We start from the raw sequence: 20961 nt of genomic DNA on the forward strand, positions 1-20961 counted from the left end.
TGTGATGCAGTCGGCTGTAATGCTCTCAATAGAGCTCCTGTAGAAAGTTGACAGAATGGTGGCTGGTAGCCTTGCTCGTTTTAGTCTTCTCAGGAAGGGCAGTCACTGTAGCATGTTCCTGACAAGCAAGACAGGTGGACACTAAGGAACTTGATGCTCTCCACTCTCTCCAGTACTGAGCAATTAATGTGGTGGAGGGCGATCGTTCCTGGTCCTCCTGAAGTCCACAATCATCTTCTTTGTATTGTCCACGTTGAGACTCCAGTTGTTATTCTCACACCATTTCACAAAATTTTCCACCTCTTCTCTGTATAGTGAATCAGTGTTGTTGTTGATGAGGCCAACAGCTGTCAGGCCATCTGCAAACTTGATGACTCTGTTGGAACTGGATCTGGTGATGCAGTCGTGGGTCAGTTGTATGAACTGGAACAGAGTGAGCACAGAGCCCTGAGACGTGCCAATGCTCAGGATGATGGTGCTCGATGTTCTGCTGCCAACCTGGACAAACTCCAGTTTTTTTCCAGAATCCAGTTACAAAGAATGGTATTGAGTCCCAATGAAGTCAGCTTCTCCATCAGCCTCTGAGGAATGATTGTATTAAATGCTGAGCTGAAGGCAACGAACCTATGAGGCGTCATACTCCAGAACGGTCAGGATGGAGTGGAGGGACAAGACTATAGCATCATCAGTGAAACTGTTCTGTCTGTAGGTGAACTGTATTAGGTCCAGTGTCTCTGGGATGTGGGTTTTGATACGTTCTATCACCAGACGCTCGAAGCATTTCATAATGGTGGAGGTCAGTGACACTAGGCAGTAGTTGTTGAGATTTGTTACAGTCACCCTCTGTTGATTTTATACCCATTAAGCTCACGAATTTAGGAAGTCACAGTAACCAGTGGTCTCATTTAGGATATAAGCTCATTTAATGGCATAATACATTCACATGGACACTTTTTTCACCAGATATATTTCAGTATTACAATTCAGGACTATTCTGCCAAATTTATAACTATTTATTTTCTTTGATACATTTTTTATTAACAGTATTTGCTGGGCAGTTACTCAAAATACTCCTTGTATGTTTAGCAAAGATTACTGTTTAAACCTGGCTAATGTCCAGGACAATGTTTTCAATGTAAGTGTTTTGGCAGAGATAGGAACATCCCACTTCTGGCCTCCCTTCTCCGAAATTTTACTACTCTGGCAAGGCTCCTGAGATGCACAAAGGATGCAATAGGTCATAAAGTGAAGCTAATTACCTTTTAAAATCTTTGGCATTCCATGTAGTCCTATACATATTACAAACTACCATCTCATGCAAACATCCTCTCAAGTCATGTATCTCTATTGTGCTTGGTGTTTGAACAAAATTTGTTCAAAAGTAAATTGACCTTGTTTTTTTTGGCATATGTGGGACAGCATTACACTTGAATCAATCTTTTGGCAAAAGATTTGAAGTACCAAAGAACATAATTGTTGACAATCCAAACACTTCATTGATAGGTTGTTGTGTTTTTAATTTTAAGATGTCTTAAATTATATAGGTGCTGTTATGAGGTTACAATCTAGTTTGAAAGACAGTTTAACGGTGAAGATAAAGCACTTCCAATTTTAGCTTATGATGTCAATTTGAGATTAAAAGGTAACGGGTTCCATTATTGTCATGTAGTACTATATTTAGAATATAAGGGAAGAAAATACTCCATTACAGTCAAAATATTCTGCAATTTTGGAAACAATGTATTTGCAGCCTAATTCACATTACAAGGGAGGCAAATAAAGTGAGCCGTAAAGCCCTTTTCACACTGGCTAACCAATAGGTTGGTCGTTCAGTGATCCGGTTAAGGAAGCCGTTTTTGCCTTTCACACTGGGCCACTGTTAACTGGTTCTCTGTATCCTTTCACACTCATCCCAAGGCATCTCCGTGGATAGGGTATTCTATCCTCCACCAGTAGCGTCTGAGCGATGCATTGAGTGACCTGTCCTAAATCCTGATCAATCTATTATGATCTTGTATTTAAACAAAATTAATCATGCCTACTTATAACATAATAGAGCCCTTCAGACCCGGTTGTTGTACTGACCTATGTAAACCTTTATAAATTTATAAATGACCGTAGGAAAGTATAGCGGCACAATTTATAAACACTGTGGAAAAGTCCTAGTGGCAATAGGGCACAATTTATAAACATCATGTGGCAGGGAAAGGGCTGAATGCATGGAGCACTCATGAAGGGGTTTCTCTGCTGCACAGAATTCTGGGAGGGCAGATCCACCATCGTACTCTCTCTCCCCTGCTGCAACTTTCCCATGGTCCTTACGAAATTTAGAAATTTATATAGGTCGGCAAAGTTTATACCTTCTTTTTATTCTTTTGTTTCCTTCACATTTCTGCACTCACAAAAAAATGTCATCAACATATCATTACTTTGTTCCTGGATAGTCCTTGTCCTTTCACACTGGGCTAATTGGCACGCAGATGTCAGATGACGCCAGGGATGATACAACCTACCTGCGTATGGATTAAGGAGCTTTCACACTGGATCCTTAACCGGTAGATTGGCCATCAATTACTAGAACAAGATGCCAGTATGAAAGGGGCTATAGTAACATATCTTTAATTTCAGTTACAAATGCTCATTCTATTTAGTAATTTGAGATGGAAGTTCAGAACTTAATCAAACTGTGTTGCTGTTATTGTTACGCTATATTAGTACTTTTATTTCTTGTGTGTATTTCCTTTCAGTCTTGGATATGGTCATAATGCAAGCAGTTATTGTTCTATATGCTGCTGTGATAAATTTGTCCAATCTGTCTTAAATATCAAAGGCTTACTGATCCAGTTTACAAGCACTAGAGTCAGTTACAAAACAGGCAGGAAGAGAGAAAGACAAAGGAGAAATAAGTATGCATAAAAAATGATCGATTAGCAGTTGAGTGGGGGTGGGAAAATAAAAGGGCAGAGATGACAGGGAACACGTTAAAAAGAAGCAGACATAGATAGCAGAACAAGTGTACGATTGGAAAATGACAACCATTAAGAGGACCAATTAAAAAAAATTATATTTAACTATTTTATCAGAGCATCAGCAGAAAGTACATCAGAAATAAATCCAGAATAAAGAGTTTTGCTAATGGACAGTGGATTACCAAAGAGTCAACAACATACTTTGCATGTTTTGATTATGGCCATAAATCCTTGTATCCTCAAATGCTACAGCCACTAATTAAGGACATATTTTTTGATATTTGTTTATGGCCATAAATGTAAGCACATCAGCTGTTTTATTACCACTGAATTAACTATGTTTGGCTATTCTTTTGTTCTTGAAACGTGAAACCTGATGTTCTCGTCTCAATGAAAGAGGGAGAGATTTTAACCAGAAAAAGAATGTAACCAAATATCAAAAGGGTCAAACTTAGGCTGAATTTTGACTTTCTTTTGGCCCCCTTCCTTTCAATACCATGCATACTCACAAGTTTCCTCTGAAGTTAGATAATGCTAAGTTCTTTGAAACTATCAGCAATATCACAGAAATAACTTGCATGTAAAGTGACTGTCATTTGTTGTTTTTATTGAATGGGAGATTTTGCTACAAACTTGATAGGCAGAAATCAATTGGCCACCATCAGAAGCTACTGTTCAGCAAAAGATGGATACTGGAAAAACTCAGGGGGTGGGGGAGGGATTGAGGGGGCATGGACAACCGGTGAGGACAAAGTGATGATCAACGCTGTGCCATTAAATCAGGACTGGACTAGTTTTGTTCTAATATCTACAGTCTTCTGTGTCTCCTGAATACATGAGTGATTTGAGCAGGGGCAAATATTCACAACTACCAAAAACAAAATGCCCTTGATGACAGTGGCTGTAGCATTTGAGGAGACAAGAATTATAGTGGGTAAAAGTAGCAATTTAATGTCAAGGCAACAAGGCAACTTGTTTTCTCAAAAAGATGGTCATATAAGCTTGAAGAAAGTTCAACAAAAAAAAGGATCGTTTTCTTTTCTACTCGGAAGTACTGATTTAATAGGATAAATATTCTTTATCCTGTAACATATTGGCAAAGCAAATACAGAAAAAGTCAGTGAGTAATTCTAATTTTAAATGCAGAGATACAGCACGATAATAAGCCCACGAACATGCACTACCCAAATACACCAATTAATATGTGTATTTGGAGGAAATTTGAACACCCAGAGGAAATCTATGCACACATGGGTAAAGGCTTCTTATTGTCACGTAACACTACATTTAGAATGTAACATACATGAAATTCTTTAATTTTGTCTACCGTAAGGAAGACAGAGTCGCCACTTCATCCAGCGCCCCTCACAGAAATGGGGCCCCATTGAGGAATGAACTCACATCCTCTGGTTTACAAGATCAGTGCTCGAACACTGAAGATGTACAACTCTGTACAAACAGGGCAGGATTCGAACCTAAGTTGCTGGTGCCGACTGCACCGCCCTTTCAGTTTCCAAAATGTTGACAGGAATTAATCTTGGCTGCTTACCAATTTTCTTATCGAACTTCCAAGCTGGAAGAGCATCGTCATGCTTCAAAGGACTATTGGCTGGCAAAGGAATGGTCACACAGATAGGCCCATTCACTTGGATTTCAGTTCCGTCACTATTCAACAGATGAACACTCACTGCTGTAATAGGGATCAGCTCAAATCTGCTGCTGTTACCTGTGAAAGGAAAGGTCATTTTGAGTTAAGAAAAACATGGCATCACGTTTGTGGAAAATGAATTAAGTATGACTACCAGGCTTTTGGTATTTTTTGCATTGATAAAGAAAACCACTTGTTGGATTAGAAATGCAAGTCATCCATATTTTGAGTACTGAAGCTGTTGCTATCAATCTTCTCTTTACACTGAACAGAAAATGCTGCCAGGTGAAGATACTGTTCACAGAACTCACAGCACAATGACTATACAATTACACAAATGGATCCCTGCAGGCAGATACACTTCTAATAACTATTGCATTCTGCACTGAGATTTAGGACTGACTCACAAAAAAATCAAAATGATCTGTACACCACTGAGATAGTGGAGCTCCGTCCATCCAAAAATAGTCATAGCAAATTTCCCAACTCATTCAAATCTGCATTTAAGAAAAGGATGACTGGTATTTCAATACAAACCAGATCCATATGATAGCAAAAGTCAAATTCCCCATTAACGAACAGTAATCAGTATTGATGATGAAATAAACTACTAAATGCAACTTACAGATTTCTTTTTCTGTAACACGATTCCTGAAAGAAAGGAAAATAGTACCGTACAAACGAGAGAGATAATAGGTAAAATCTGAAGAGAATTTACCCATGTATTCAGTATCACAATTTGTATAACTGTAGTATTTAATATATTGCACAAAGTTAAAACTGATCTATTGGGGCTGAAAATTACACTGTTGCTTTAAAATAAGCAAATTCCTTATATAGAAAATATTTAAATGGACAACACTTCTTTGTAATTCAGGATATTATAACAATAATAATGGTAAACCAAGAAATTTTACCCAATAAGTCGGACTGGCTGGGATCGCAAGTTCCAGTTGGATGGTAACCAGTAGACTTTTTTTATGACAGATCAGATAGAGTGTAATATCAGATATACAGTCATGTAAGTAACTGAATGGAATACAGTTCAAGGCCAATACTTGAGCTGCAGCTAATAATGTTAACATCGATTATCGGATCAATTTTTTATTGTTTGTGGGACTTGGCTGATTCGCTGATCTGTTCTGATTTTCACCATCCAACAGAGGCTGCATTACAAAGGCACTTTGAAGCAATCAGAGACACTTTGTCAACCCACTGTGCACGTAAAGGAAGCTCTTTCTTTCCAAGTGTAATTTCAATTATATTTAAAAATAACTTGGAATTAAAATACAAATTAAATAATAAGGGTTCAGGCCTGAAATGTCAACTGTCTTTTATTTTCTCTGAATGCTGCATGTCCTACTGAATTTCTCCAGTACGATTGCGTTAAATAAGAATTACAATTCTGGCCCATGAGCCCACAGTGCCTAAATACATGTACGTGATCAATTAATCTTTAAACCCCGTATAACTTTGGAATGTGGGAGGAAACCAGAGAGGTTTTCCTTGGACACCAGATGTGAATGTTGTGGATATGTTTTCTAGTTTACAACCTTCGCTAAAAGGTTTAGTATCCTTTATTTATTATGAAAAGGCAGAGCTACGGCAAACCCCGATACTTAAAATTAAAAATGCTTGGGAATAAGATTTAAATATGTCCATATCAGAAGAGGTCTGGGATTCAATTTTTTAGGTTAGTCAATATCAATACCCTGTAGTTTAGCTCTGCATCCTACAATCTCATCATATTTTTCAACAGTGCTCTTTCCTGAAATCAAATAACATTGTGTCTTAAGATGAGTGAACTGTTTCCCTCAAATAGCTTTATTTTATAACAGGGTGCCCACCATTGTTTATGACAATTTAAGGTTGTACACAGGGCCCATATTTCTAAAGCCAAATTATCTCGTATTTATCCAGAGGTAAACTTGTGTTGTGATAAATGCAAGAGGGATGAGGCCTCCTTAATTTATATGTTTCGGCCCTGTCCTTGTCCTGAGGAGTACTGGAAGGAGGTTTTCCAATCCTTATCTTTAATCTTGGATATAAAGTTAGAACCGAACCCTTTGGTAGTGTTTTTCTGTTCAACGGAAGATGATGAGGTTTTATTGACAACCAAATAAATGTTGTACTTCTCTTTTGGCTAGACGTGCTGTACTACTGGGGGTGGAGGGATGCTGCCCCACCTACTCATGCTCAGTGGCTGAGAGATATGATGTTTTGTTTAAGTTTAGAAAATATTTGATACTCAAACGTTGTGGGGACCATTTTTAAAATATTATCATAATCTTTAGATATATTTTAAAATCTGAGTTTTGTTGGCTTTTTTCATTCACCTTTAGGAATGAAGTTTATTGTTATCTCTTTCTGCCATGCAATGTTGTTTGGGGGATGAGGTTTTGATCAACATTTGATTTTTGTTTTTTCTTTGTATATATTTACTTTTGCTATTATGGATGTGACGAAATGTGTTGATTCGTGTGAGTTCTTACTTACATTTTGCATTCGATAGAAACTATATACTGGATTGGTTATTTTTAAATGTATAAAATCAAAAAAATATTTTAAAACAAAAAAGAAACCAGAGCACCCGGAGGAATCCCATGTGGTCACGGGGGAATGTACAAACTCCCTACAGAGAGTGCCAGATTTAAATCCAGGTCACTAGTGCTTTCATAGTGTTGTGTTAACCAGGATGTGAATCATGTCACCCTGTTATAAAATAAAGCTATTTGAGGGAAACAGTTCACTGAGCTTAAGACACAACGTTATTTGATTTCAGGAAAGAGCACTGTTGAAAAATATGATGAGATTGTAGGATGCAGAGCTAAACTACCGAATAAGAGTGGCCTTGATTGGATATCATTTAACTGGTGTTTAGACCAAATCCATGTCTTAAAAAGGTGGATATTAATTTTCAGAAGTGTGTTTTCGGAAATGTTCTTCTACTTAAGCTAGAACTTCAGTCACAAGAGCAGTAGAATGTCATGTATATGGCATATATGCAAAATTAGACTGATGAAATCACTTAATTCTCATCAGATGAAAAATATCAGGACCTATTACTGAAGGAAATAACATTTTACTGGAACAATCAACATTCAAAACTGTTACAACATCATAATTCAATTTAAAATTTATTGACAAATAAAATAACATATCTTTACTCTCAACAAGATTTCATTGAATTAACACAGACAAAATTGTGTGAACTAGCATGTATATTTCATTCCTTCATTCCTACTTTATGGCATTTAAAACTGGTCAATGGAGACAGAAGAAATTGGTTGTGTGTGCATTTATTCATTTATCCTGTGACTTTTAGTGTAGATATGAATGTTTCTGGAAGCTGAATGTGTCCAAAATCTGTTGTGTAATCACATGCAAATTCTGTCATTTCCAGGAATGCAGACATGTTTAGAACTACATCAGTTTGCATGGTGTGAATGATTGGAAAAGAAGTGGCACTGTTTTTACTTTTACAGAGTACGTGAAGAAAATCTAATGTTTAAAACAAATCTGCGCACAGAGACTCCTGCAGGCTATCTAGTGACTGGCATGAATAGTTAGTTCTCAATCAGAAAATATAGGTCCAAAATGTTAACTACACGGATGTTGATCTAGTGAGCATTTCAACATCTTTGTTTTTGAATCAGTTTTCAACTTCCACAGTATTTTGCTCCACCAATATGAGACCCCATGAAAGGCAAACTAGCCTGCCTGTTCCAGATTCTCTGGAGAAATTTCAGTTAATTTACAGTTTGAAATGACAAATACTGCAGTAAAATTATGGTACTTCCTAATAAAGTTGAGCCATGAAGATTTTTATCTCTGAAATAAATCAGTAGAATGACTTTTTTTTAAATTGCATCTAACCAATGGCAATGCAGAATTGTTTTCTGAAGTCCCACTGCAATGCTTTTACTCACAGTCGGACAGTATTTCCCCACATCCAACGAAACAAAGGAAATGTTTTCAATAAATTGAAATGATCTGGAGTACTTGTTAATTTGTTTATAATTACAGGCTATCTCAGTTAGATTGCACTGGTAACTCAAAGACAAAGCTGCAGTCAAAAGAAACACCACAGCAACTAGATCAGAATGTGCAACTTCTCCCAAAACATTTCAATGTAAACCTAACCCCCTCCATGATAACAGATTTGCTAATGACCCTGAAATCTAACCAATAATTCTCTAGAATTTACAGAATAACAAATTGCACAATAGTATGAATACATAGAATAGATTTTGTTCATTAACATTTTGGAGAAAAGTCTAAATAAAAACCTTTGGATCTTAATAGTAGTCCCAGTACAAAGAAAGATGAAACTACATAATTATACATTGCATGCTTCTTCAGCAAAACATTGTTATTATGTGGCATAATCCTATGATATATTAAAATTGATATTTAATTATGGGTGTGGGATATAATATTAAAATCTTGCTTCACAGCTGTTCAGATTCTTTGCAGATGCATTGACACAGGCACCCTGAATAAAGGGCATTACATCCGAAAGCACTATGTGTGGCAGTGATTTCCTGACCAAACAAAAAGAAAGCAACATAAATAAGAATAAAGGTATGACTGCTGGAATAGCAAGCTTGAGGACTGAACAAATGGTCAATGGTTCAAATCTCACCAAGGCAGCTGGAAATATTACATTCAGTTATTTAACTGAGTCTCCCTCCCCCGCACCCCTAATTGACGTGATCTTTGTGTGAAGAGGCAGCGCAAAATCATTGAGGACCTCTTCCACCCAGCACACAGCATCTTTCAACTACTCCCATTGGGGAAGAGATACAGGAATATCAAAGCCAGCACCACCAGGCTGAGAAACAGCTTCTTCCCACAGGTAGTGAGAACGCTGAACGACCAAAGGAACTGCTCACATTCACCATCTGAGACGCTCATATCCACAAGATAATATATACTTATTTGCATCTATGAATAGGCTGCATTATGTATTGTCTGTCTCTGTGTGTGACATCTGGTTGTGTGTCTGCGTGTTTGCACTGAGGACCAGAGAATATTCTGTTGGGTTGTAGTTGTACAATCAGATGACAAAAAATTTAACTTGATTTAAACACCACAAATGAATAAGAAATATATTATCTCGGTATCATACAAACTTCCTCTTACCCTGAAGGATTGAGAGAAATAAGTCTAATGGTCTGCCCTTCCTCCAAACACAATTAGATTGACTTTAAACCATACTTTGATCATCTAATTACAGAACAAGAAAGAGAGAGAGAAAAAAAGTTATATTTACAGAGAAGGTGAGTGAAAAAACAGATGGGACAAAGGGAATATCAGTGATAAGATTAATTTTAAAAAAATTTAGACATTCAGCACAGTAAAACAGGCCCTTTCAGCCCACGAGCCCATGTCACTCAATTACGCCCAATTGAGGGTGGGAGAAAACTGGAGCTCCCGGGGAAAACCCATGAAGACATGGGGAGAACATCCAGACAGTGCGGGATTTGAACCCTGTTCCCGATCACTGGCACTGTACCAGCGTTGCATTAACCCTCCCACCCTATAGGGCAAGGCAAAGATTGCTGTGCTTATACAGATTCTCTAACTATGGAGGTCTTTAGAGAGTGGAAACATAATTAAAGAAATATTTAAAAAAAGTTTAGTACACATGTTAAACTCTGCTCATAGGGAATGAAAATGAAAATTTCACAGATTAATAATTCACTGCAGAAATGGCCAGTTCTGTTACAGAGAGAGAAAAACAAGTTATCTGTAGTTAAAAATTTGATACAGAATTTAGAAAGTTGTGATAAACCCCAACAAAAGATGAGGCATTTTAAAAAAAATTGTTAAATTTAAACATACAGCAGAATAACAGGCCATTTCAGCCCACAAGTCTGTACTGCCAAATTTACTCCCCATTAACCTACATCCCTGGTATGTTTTGAATGATGGGAGGAAACCGGGGCCCCTGTAGAAAACCAATGCAGGCACGGGGAGAACGTACAAACTCCTTACAGTGGACAGCATGGAATTTGAACCCCGGTCTGGTCCCAATCGCTGGCACTGTAAAAGTGTTGTACTAACCGCTACGCCAACCGTGCCGTATTGTTCTTCAAGCTTGCTCTGGGCCTCATTAGAACAGTGCAGCTAGTTCAGAGTGGATACAGAATGATAGTGTCAGGTACCAGGAAACTCAGGGTCACTCCTGCAGTCCAAAAACAGGTGGTCAGCAAAAAGTGTTTGAAGAAACAAATCGTTTCTCCAATTTAGATGAGACCACACCATGAATTCTGAATGCACAATACCACTGGTAGATTAGAAGTGCAGTAAGTTCACTGCTTCATCTGATGATGAGAAGAGATGAATGGAGAAGTGACACATCTGGGCGCTGCAAGATGGAGAGGTGTTAGTGTGGACAGTAGGAAGTTAAGGATGTCAATTCATTCAAAACATTGTACAGCAGTGGAGTGGAGGGTTGTGTCTGGTGGCATAATCTTGCTGGAGCTGGGGAAACTGCAAAGGAAAATCTGTTGTCTATGGAGGCCGGTGGTGTGGAAGGTGAAGATTGAGGATCTCCATCTAGGAGGATAAGGATGAAAGCAAAGTTTCTGGACATGAGATATAGTTAAGGTGCTTCTCAACTCTATTAGAGTGTAAGCCACAATTCAGGAGGAAGGATGCTATCTCAGGGACACCTCTGTGGAAAGTCTCAACATCTACACCATTGTGGTGCAGACAGAGGAACTGGGAGAAATGAAAAGAGTCCTTAAAGAGGCAGGGTGGGAAGAATGGTTGCTACAGAGATATAGTTTGGATGTCAATCCACAGGACCATGAATGGCAGAGAGGATCATTGCAATCTCCCTCTCCTCCATCGACATGATCTACCGGGATCGTTTTCATAAAAAGGTGCACAAATTTATTGAGGACCTCTTCCACTGCGCAGAGAGCATCTTTCAGCTGCTCCCATCAGGGAAGAGATACAGGAGTATCAGAGCTAGCACCACCAGGATGATTAATAACTTCCTTCCACTGTCAGTGAGAATGCTGAACGACCAAAGGAACTGCTCTCACTAACCATCCGAGAAGTCTCATATTCACAAAGCATTATGTATTTGTATATATGAATACTAGGCCACATTATGTATCGTCTGTCCATATGTGTGTTTTGCACCAAGCACCAGACAACGCTGTTTTGTCGGATTGTACTTGTGCAATCAGATGACAATAAATTTGACTTGACTTGAAGTTTATTTAAGATAACTGTATGAGTCAGCATGTTTGTAATGAATGCTCGTCACGAGCCTGTCCTTGAGATGGAGAGATCTATTTTTGTCCTTTTACTTTTATATTTATTAAGTGATGACATTGTTTAACGGGTTTAATGTATCTTATAGATTGAACTTTGAATAAATGGGATGGGGGGAGAGGAAGGGAGAGGGGAAAAAGGGGGGAAAATGACACTATATATTCAAGAGAAAAATGTCTGTATGTATTTTCGCCAGTATGGTTTATAGTGTGAAAAATAAAAAAATTTTTAAAAAAAAGAGATGGAGAGATCTAGAAAAGTCAAGGCCAGCTAGACCCTGTTAATATGAGCGGTACAAATAATGAAAGTTGCTTACTTCAATCAGTGCAGGAAGCTGACCAATACAGTCATGATGCATTGAAAATATAACAGAGGTGGGAGCCCGACACGTAAACAAAAACTGTTCCACACAACACTACAAAAATGACAGATGTAGCCTAACCCTGTACGAGATGCCCGTTGCTATACCTTTCTCCCTAGAATGTGAATGAAAGCAACATTGTTTTTTTTAATTTTTTTAAATTTTTCACACTATAAACAATATTGATCAAGATACATACATTTTCCTTCTTAAATATATAGTGTCATTTTCTCCCCTCCTCTCCTCCCTCCCTCCCTACCTCCCCTCCCATTTATTTAAAGTTCAGAATATAAGATACATTAAACCCGTCAAACAATGTAAAGCAACATTGTTTAACAGCAAAATAATATCCCTTCTCAACAATGTCAAATGCAATGTCACAGTAGCCAGTTTTAGTCATCTCCTCCCCCAATATTCTCACCCAATAGCTTCCATAAACTCCTCTTCTCCAGATTCCATCATTGATAGCCTATGTTTTCACTTCACGTCATCTTCTACCTGTCTCAGACTCCACCCTGTATGACTCTTCTTTCTTCACCTGACCCCTTTTTACTTGTCTTTCTCAACTTTTATCTGGTACCTTCCAATTAACGGCCTCTTGCTCTTTCCTTCACCCCTACCTGGTTCATCAATTCCCTACTGTCCTGTCCAACCCCTCACAACCTCTGCTTATTATACTAGTTGTCCCGCCTCTGCACTCTCAGTCTTTTTATTTTGTAATATTTATCAACAATCATACCAAATACAAAACATCAAGAGAACCCCTCCCTCCTATACAAGTTCTATTACACTTCTCTAAAGCAATACAGCTTTGAATTTTTGCATTCCATCTTCCCATGTCTAGACTGCAAAATACTTTCTTGCTACTGCTAATGCTATTTTAACAATTTCATTTGATATATTTATAATTTCAACTTGGGTCTTGTTCCTTCTATATTTCCCAACAGGAATAAATCTGTATTCAGTGGAAATAGTGTACCTGGAACTTGTTCTAAAAAGTTCTCTAGATTCACCCAAAAAGGTTTTACCTCTGTCTTGATGAAGGGCTGCATCTCAAAACATTGATAATTCTTTATCTCCCACTGATGCTGCTCAACCGATGGAGTTCCTCTAGCAAATTGTTTTTTGCTCCAGATTCCAGCATCTGCAGACTCTTATGTGTCTTCAGTCATTTTAATTTACTTTGTGGGATGCCAAGAAATATCTGGGCATATTTGTAACTTCAAAGGCAATAGGACTAGACAAAATCTCAGCTGCAGTACTGACGAATTGAGCTCCAGAACTAAATAAGTCTTCTGCTAAATGGCTCCAATACAGTTGTAGCACTGATACCTACTCAACGAGGTGGACAATTGCCCAGGTATGACTTCCTCACACAATAGCAAATTCAATGTCATTAATTAGCATCAAAATCAGTCCACTCTCAAATTACCAGTGAAGTGAAGGAAGGTGTGTCAATAGGCTATCAAATGGCACACCTTAGTGCCCAGGAATATCTATTTCATAAGGACCAATTAGCTCTAGGCCTCTTCGTATCCTTGGTTACAAAAGAGAGTATTCTAGAGGCAATGTCATTGAGACTGTCCTTGACATTAGGGCAGCATCTGATCAAATATGGTGTCTGGGAAGATAACACTGGAGTTAATTACATCAGTCTACCTATCTTAGATCGACAAACTCAACCACTAAGAATGTCATTGGCAGAATGCCAATGAGAGCACCTTTAAATCAAAAATCCTCCTGATTTGGAAATGTATCAAACAATCATCCTTCATCATTGCTGAGATTAAATCCTTGAATGTCTGACCCAACAGCAGGTGGGAGCATCTTCACCAGAAGGACGACAACTGTTCAAGACAACAGCCCATCACCACCTTCAAGGTAATTAGGGATAGGAAATAAATGCTGCTTTTCCAGTGATACCTTTATCTTATAAATCAATTGGAAAAAAACCTCACTTTAATCTCTGGGTATTTTTAAGATAAAGTGCACCGTACCTGTTCGATTTACATCAATTCCTTGTAAATACGGGAAACCACCTACTTCCCAAGGAGTGACAGCTACCGTAAGAAAAGCAATCAGCTTCCGATAGGTTAAGTTGCTTGGCAAATTGAGAGATCTTCTCTGAAATTGGATTCTGGGCTGAATCAGGGTGCCTATAGAGTAAAGAAAACAGGACTTTTCAAACATTCATCATAAGAGAATACTTTGTCAGAATTGAACATGGTTAAATATAATGAAATACAAAAACAATTTATGCCATTTATCAGTTCAATTTTGCAATGAACTACAGAAAATAATGTTAGCAGTGGCATGAGTAACAGCAGTTCACAGCAGGTTCAATCTACTGAGGGAAAACAAAACAGCACAGATCCTTTGTATTAAACAAGTCTGTAGATGTTGGGGGTCTTGTGGAGTACACAAAAATGCTGGAAAAAGAACTTCCTCCCTCTCTTCGAAGGGAGTTCTGCGAGAGCCTCTCTTACTGCTATGCACCTATCACTTGCTAGCCCGGGGTCCTCCCTCCTCAACTCCCACATTCTTAATTGGGCATCTACCTGATTTTCATCACACCAGAAAGAGAGCTCAGGCTCGAAATGTCGACTACTTATAGCCTCCGCTGTTGCTGCATGATCTGTTGAGTCTCCAGTTCCACACTGTGTAGCTCAATTGTGCTAATGTCCATTTAATTTTAGTTAACTTTTGCATGTACCCAGTGTTTAGTTTCAATTAGGTTCTAATTGCTAAACATTTGATCCTTTAGGTAGTAAGAAATTGTGCTTTGTCGGATCTTCCCAAAAACCCCTGACCCTACCGTTGTCATTTCATTGGCCAAGAATTTTCAGAAACATCATTTTGCCATCAAACACAGAAATGCTGGAGGAACTCAGCAGTTCTTGCAGTGTTCATATGAGATAAAGACACATTATTGATATTTTGGGCCTGAACCCTTCCTCTGTGTATATATCATTACCTCCTATGGATGCTATTAGGTAATTTTTTTCTTCAGCATTTGTGTTTTTAACTACAGTCACAGTGTCTACAGACTTCCATGTTTCACTACATCATTTTGCCATAATAGTTTGCAGAACTTCCTTGTGAAAGATCCAACGGGAACATTTCCATACTTTAGACGTGAGGACGAGCAATATAAGAGATAGAGTACATCAGGCAACATGAAAGACAGACTTTGCAAAAATGTTGCCCTTTTAAGCCTTAGGGATTTTTTAAAAAATATTTTATTTTTTATGTTTTTCAAAAGTATATATAATATCTTCAATAACACAATATATTAAACTTTTCCTACAAACAACCACAAAAACATCCCTCCCTCCTTCCCTTTCCCCTTCTATACGTACAATCCACACACTCACTATCAGAGCTTTTTCTTTGGCTTGGCTTCGCGGACGAAGATTTATGGAGGGGTAATGTCCACGTCAGCTGCAGGCTCGTTTGTGGCTGACAAGTCCGATGCGGGACAGGCAGACACGGTTGCAGCGGTTGCAAGGGAAAATTGGTTGGTTGGGGTTGGGTGTTGGGGTTTTCCTCCTTTGTCTTTTGACAGTGAGGTGGGCTCTGCGGTCTTCTTCAAAGGAGGTTGCTGCCTGCCGAACTGTGAGGCGCCAAGATGCACAGTTTGAGGCGATATCAGCCCACTGGCGATGGTCAATGTGGCAGGAACCAAGAGCTTTCTTTAGGCAGTCCTTGTACCTCTTCTTTGGTGCACCTCTGTCTCGGTGGCCAGTGGAGAGCTCGCCATATAACACGATCTTGGGAAGGCGATGGTCCTCCATTCTGAAGACGTGACCTACCCAGCGCAGTTGGATCTTCAGCAGTGTGGATTCGATGCTGTCGGCCTCTGCATCTCGAGTACTTCGATGTTGGAGATGTAGTCGCTCCAATGAATGTTGAGGATGGAGTGGAGACAACGCTGGTGGAAGCGTTCTAGGAGCCATAGGTGATGCCAGTAAAGGACCCATGATTTGGAGCTGAACAGGAGCGTGGGTATGACAACGGCTCTGTACACGCTTATCTTTGTGTGTTTCTTCAGGTGGTTGTTTTTCCAGACTCTTTTGTGTAGTCTTCCAAAGGCGCTATTTGCCTTGGCGAGTCTGTTGTCTATCTCGTTGTCGATCCTTGCATCCGATGAAATGGTGCAGCCGAGATAGGTAAACTGATTGACCGTTTTGAGTTTTGTGTGCCCGATGGAGATGTGGGGGGGCTGGTAGTCATGGTGGGGAGCTGGCTGATGGAAGACCTCAGTTTTCTTCAGGCTGACTTCCAGGCCAAACATTTTGGCAGTTTCCGCATAACAGGACGTCAAGCGCCGAAGAGCTGGCTCTGAATGGGCAACTAAAGCGGCATTGTCTGCAAAGAGTAGTTCACGGACAAGTTGCTCTTGTGTCTTGGTGTGAGCTTGCAGGCGCCTCAGATTGAAGAGACTGCCATCTGTGCGGTACCGGATGTAAACAGCGTCTTCATTGTTGAGGTCTTTCATGGCTTGTTTCAGCATCATGCTGAAGAAGATAGTAAAGAGGGTTGGTGCGAGAAAGCAGCCTTGCTTCATGCCATTGTTAATGGAGAAGGTTCAGAGAGCTCATTGCTGTATCTGTATCAGAGCTTACATATCTTTTAAATATATAGAATACAACTGTGGTAATCACTTTTGGGTATGTGTAACATCAGCATTTATATTCCTTTCTGTAACTGTATCTGGGCCCCTATGTGGTCCAGATCTTTATTAAAATGTCATACTTATTCTTTAAATTATGTGATTTTTTTTCCCCATAGTTATATAGCTGTTCATTTCCACAGTCCATCGTGCTAAAAGTGGAGGGGAGTCAGACTTCCAAGTGATAGCAATACTTTTTTTTTGCTATAGCCAATGCTATTTTGATAAATGAGATTCGATATTTAGTCAATTTGTTGCTAATCTTCAATAAAATTACCTAATAGCTATAACTCCAGGTCACCCATGAAGGCTACTCCTGGTATCCTGGTTAATTTTTCTGCAATTTCTTGCCAAAATAGCCTCACCTTCACACATGACCACGTGGGATGTAAAAAAAGTTCCTCTTTCAGTTCCACATCTGAAACACATCTCTGAAATTTATGCTTTTAATCTATGTAACTTCTGTTGAGTAAAATATAATTGAAGCATATTATACTGAAATCATGTATATCTTGCGTTTATAATTGATGTCATACTGTCTGTATATCAATCTGACCAGCTTCTTTCTGAGATAACTACACCCAAGTCTGACTCCCATCTTTCTCTTGACCTCTGTAAACCTGGTTTTGCATGTTCACTTTGGATAGCAAGATACATTTTTAGTATAAATTTGGGTGCATTCCCCATCCAGACTGTTCATTCGATTTCACTCATTTCAGGTGGGGACAACTTTGGTCCCCATCTTTCTCTTAAGAATGATCTTAGCTGGAAAAAAATATAAAAGGTCTCATTGGCCACTCTATATTTGTGTTATAGTCTTTAATATATCTTATTCTTTTATCATACCATTCGTAATATTCTATTGCCTATGTTCATAGGTGATAACATTTTTACACAGTGGTGCTTTTATTGATATCCCTACTTTTTTTCCTATACATTCATTAATTTCTTGCCACATTCAGATCATATGTATTCGTATGGGATTATGTCTTTTCTACCATCTGAATTCAAGAAGTGAAATCTAGCCTGTGCAGCTAAGTAATATTTTTTATAATCCGGAAGTCCGAGTCCTCCCATGTCAGTTTCTCTAGTGCAATTCTTGGTACCTTAGGAACTGCCATAGGAACTGGCTAATATAATTGTTTAATAATTTGAAGAATTTTCAGGTAATGTAATGAGTAGTGATAGAAAAAGATATTGTAGTCTTGGCAGTACTTTGATTTTGACGCAGTTAATATTCTTTGATCAATGCTTCATGTCAGCAACCCAATCTACCAATGGTAGTATCATTAGATGCTGAAAAAGCTTTTGATAGGGTCGAATGGAATTTTTTATTTAAAGTTTTGGAGAAATATAAATTTGGACCCTTACTTATTGGTTGGGTGAAGGCATTATATAACAATCCTGTAGCAAGGGTGGTGAGAAATGGTCAAACTTCTTTTTTTAAATTAACGTGTTCAACTTGACAAGGTTGTCCTTTGTTGCCAGCCCTATTTACGTTGGTCATTGAACCGTTATCTCAGGCAGAATGAGAATATTACAGGTATAAGGATTGGACAGGATGAAAATTAATTTAGTTGCTGATGATGTTTTGATATATTTAACTAATCTGGATCAATCTTTAATTTATTTGCAAAATTGTTTAGAATTATATGGTAAATTATCTGGATATAAAGTGAATTGGGATAAAAGTTAAATACTATCAATTTCTGAAGGAAATTATGATCAATCTAGACAAATTAGTAAATTTCGATGGACTGATAAAACGAAGTACTTAGGGATAATGATTGATGCAAATTTTCAATCATTGTATAATTTAAATTATGTACCATTAATAAGATTAAAGCTGATTTGATTAAATGGAAAGATTTACCTTTAACTTTAATAGGTTGAGAAAATTGTATAAAGATGAATATTTTTCTGCTAATTCAATATTTGTTTCAATCGTTTCCTTGTTCTCTTCCGAAATCCTTTTTTTCAAGATTTAAATAAAGTATTTCGAGAATTTTTATGGAAAGGAAAATTAGCAAGAGTTGTGATGCATAAATTGACCTGGCAGTTTGCTTTGGGAGGTTTGCAATTACCTAATTTTAAAAATTATTATGAAGCAGCTCAATTAAGATTTATTAATCGTATGTTAAATATGTCAAACCCTCCTAGTTTGGCTAGGGTGGAATTGGCTGCGATATTGGAACCTTGTCCCCATCAGTTTGTATTTAAATGGAATACTGTCTTTCTACAGAAATATAATGTACAAATTTTGAAACATTTATTAGAAATTTGGACTAAAAAGAATTTAATAGGATCAAAAGGTATTTTATCAGTTCAAACCCCAATACATCAAAATAAATGGATTCCTTTTTCATTGAATAATAGTTTTAGAAGATTGTTGGATTAAAGGAATAAAAAGATTGCAGGATTGTATTGAAGAAGGTAATTTTTTATCATTTAATCAGCTTAAAGAGAAATTTGGGATTTTAGAGAATTCTCTGTTTGTTTATTATCAAATTAGGGCATTAGTGAAAGATAATTTTGGAAGAGAAATGAAAATTTCTAAGTTAACTAAATTTGAATTTATGGTTTCTTATTTTTCAGATAAAGCTTTTATATCAGAAATGTATGCATTATTACAAGATACAATAGTTAAAAATATTTAGATACATCTAGGATTAAATGGGAGCATGATTTAAGTTGTGAGATTAGTCAGGTGGATTGGGAAAATATGTGTTAGGATGGGTTGACTAAATTAATTAATGTAAGATATTGTTAATCGTAATTTTTTCATCAGTTATATTTAACCCCTGAAAAATTGAAAGACTATGGATTTAGTCATTCAGATCTGTGTTTCAGGTGTGGATGATGTGTGGAACATTTCTACCTTCTGTTTGGTTTTGTGATAAAGTTCATCATTTTCTGGTTTAAAATTAGGATTTTTCTTCAAAATTTGTTTAAAATTCAATTTCCTTTAGATCCTAAAATGTATTTGTTGGGTTATTTTACTTCGTTAGTGGACTTGAGGTTGGATAAGTTTCAGACAGCGTTTATTCGTCTAACATCAACAGTTGCTCGTAAATGTGTTGCTATGTCTTGGAAAGATGAAGCGGAGTCAAATGTAGTTCAATGGCATTATGAGTTGAAGTCATGTATCTATATGGAGAAAATAACAATTTACATAATAATTATGATTTTTTTTGTTAAGATGTGGACACCTTAAATGAAGAAAATGAATTTAATAATACTGTAAATTACTGAATGTTTTTGTTTATTTTTAATGCTTCCCTTTAGGGATCTGTTGTGGGAGAGGGGAGGGGATGGGTTTGTTTTACTGTTTTATTATTAGACTACTTATTCTGTAAAAGTCTGTTTATTTTTATTGATAAATTACTAAATAAAGTTTAAAAAAAGTAAATGGGGCATAGATATTTGTAAGTGTCCATACTTCTCCATAGACTTTATAATGTGCCATTACATAGCTTCTGGCCTGGTCAACCGATGTGCCTTCTATTAATACTGGTGTATCTTTATTAATTAAAATTGCTACTCCTTTTGCCTTTGAATCAAACGAAGACAATATTATTTGTCCTATCCATCCACTTTTCAATCAAATCATGTTCCAATTTTGTAAGATGTGTTTCCTGCAGAAAGTATATATCTACTTTTAATTCCTTTAAGAATGCCAAAACCCTTTTCCTCTTCACCATTCTGTTTAAACCATTAATATTAGAATTAATAAACTTCAGTGTTTTATCCATACAATTTTTCAAACCAATATTGTATTGTGGCGGCTCACCACAAGGCAGGTGAACCAGCCCTCCCTGTAAGCCACGCGGCGGGGCAGCCAGCCAAAATGGCGCCGTCGGGGGTTTCCCTTCCTTCCAGCTCGGGGCTCAGAAACCCACGCTTGGGGACCACGTGATGCCCGGGTGACGTCAGCAGCTTCCAGCGCAGTTCTCAGCCAGGTGTGGGCTGGGAGTATAAGCACAGCCCAGCAGCCTGCAATAAACTAGTCTGCTCACTG

At 37.8% G+C, this 20961-nt stretch overlaps 1 protein-coding gene across 4 annotated transcripts in view; it reads right to left on the reverse strand.

Moving 5' to 3' along the window:
* fam171a1 (family with sequence similarity 171 member A1) overlaps positions 1 to 20961 on the reverse strand; it is a 192480-nt gene that overhangs the window by 18182 nt on the left and 153337 nt on the right. For all 4 annotated transcript variants that reach the window (XM_069914325.1, XM_069914326.1, XM_069914327.1 and 1 more), the window contains 2 exons: positions 14269 to 14427; positions 4519 to 4695 (listed from right to left, as the gene is read on the reverse strand). In XM_069914325.1, the coding sequence (XP_069770426.1) occupies positions 4519 to 4695; positions 14269 to 14427 (336 nt within the window). The remainder of the gene's footprint in view (positions 1 to 4518; positions 4696 to 14268; positions 14428 to 20961) is intronic.

The sequence above is a fragment of the Narcine bancroftii genome, chromosome 1 (assembly GCF_036971445.1).
Source record: "Narcine bancroftii isolate sNarBan1 chromosome 1, sNarBan1.hap1, whole genome shotgun sequence".
NCBI classification, from domain to species: Eukaryota; Metazoa; Chordata; class Chondrichthyes; order Torpediniformes; family Narcinidae; genus Narcine; species Narcine bancroftii.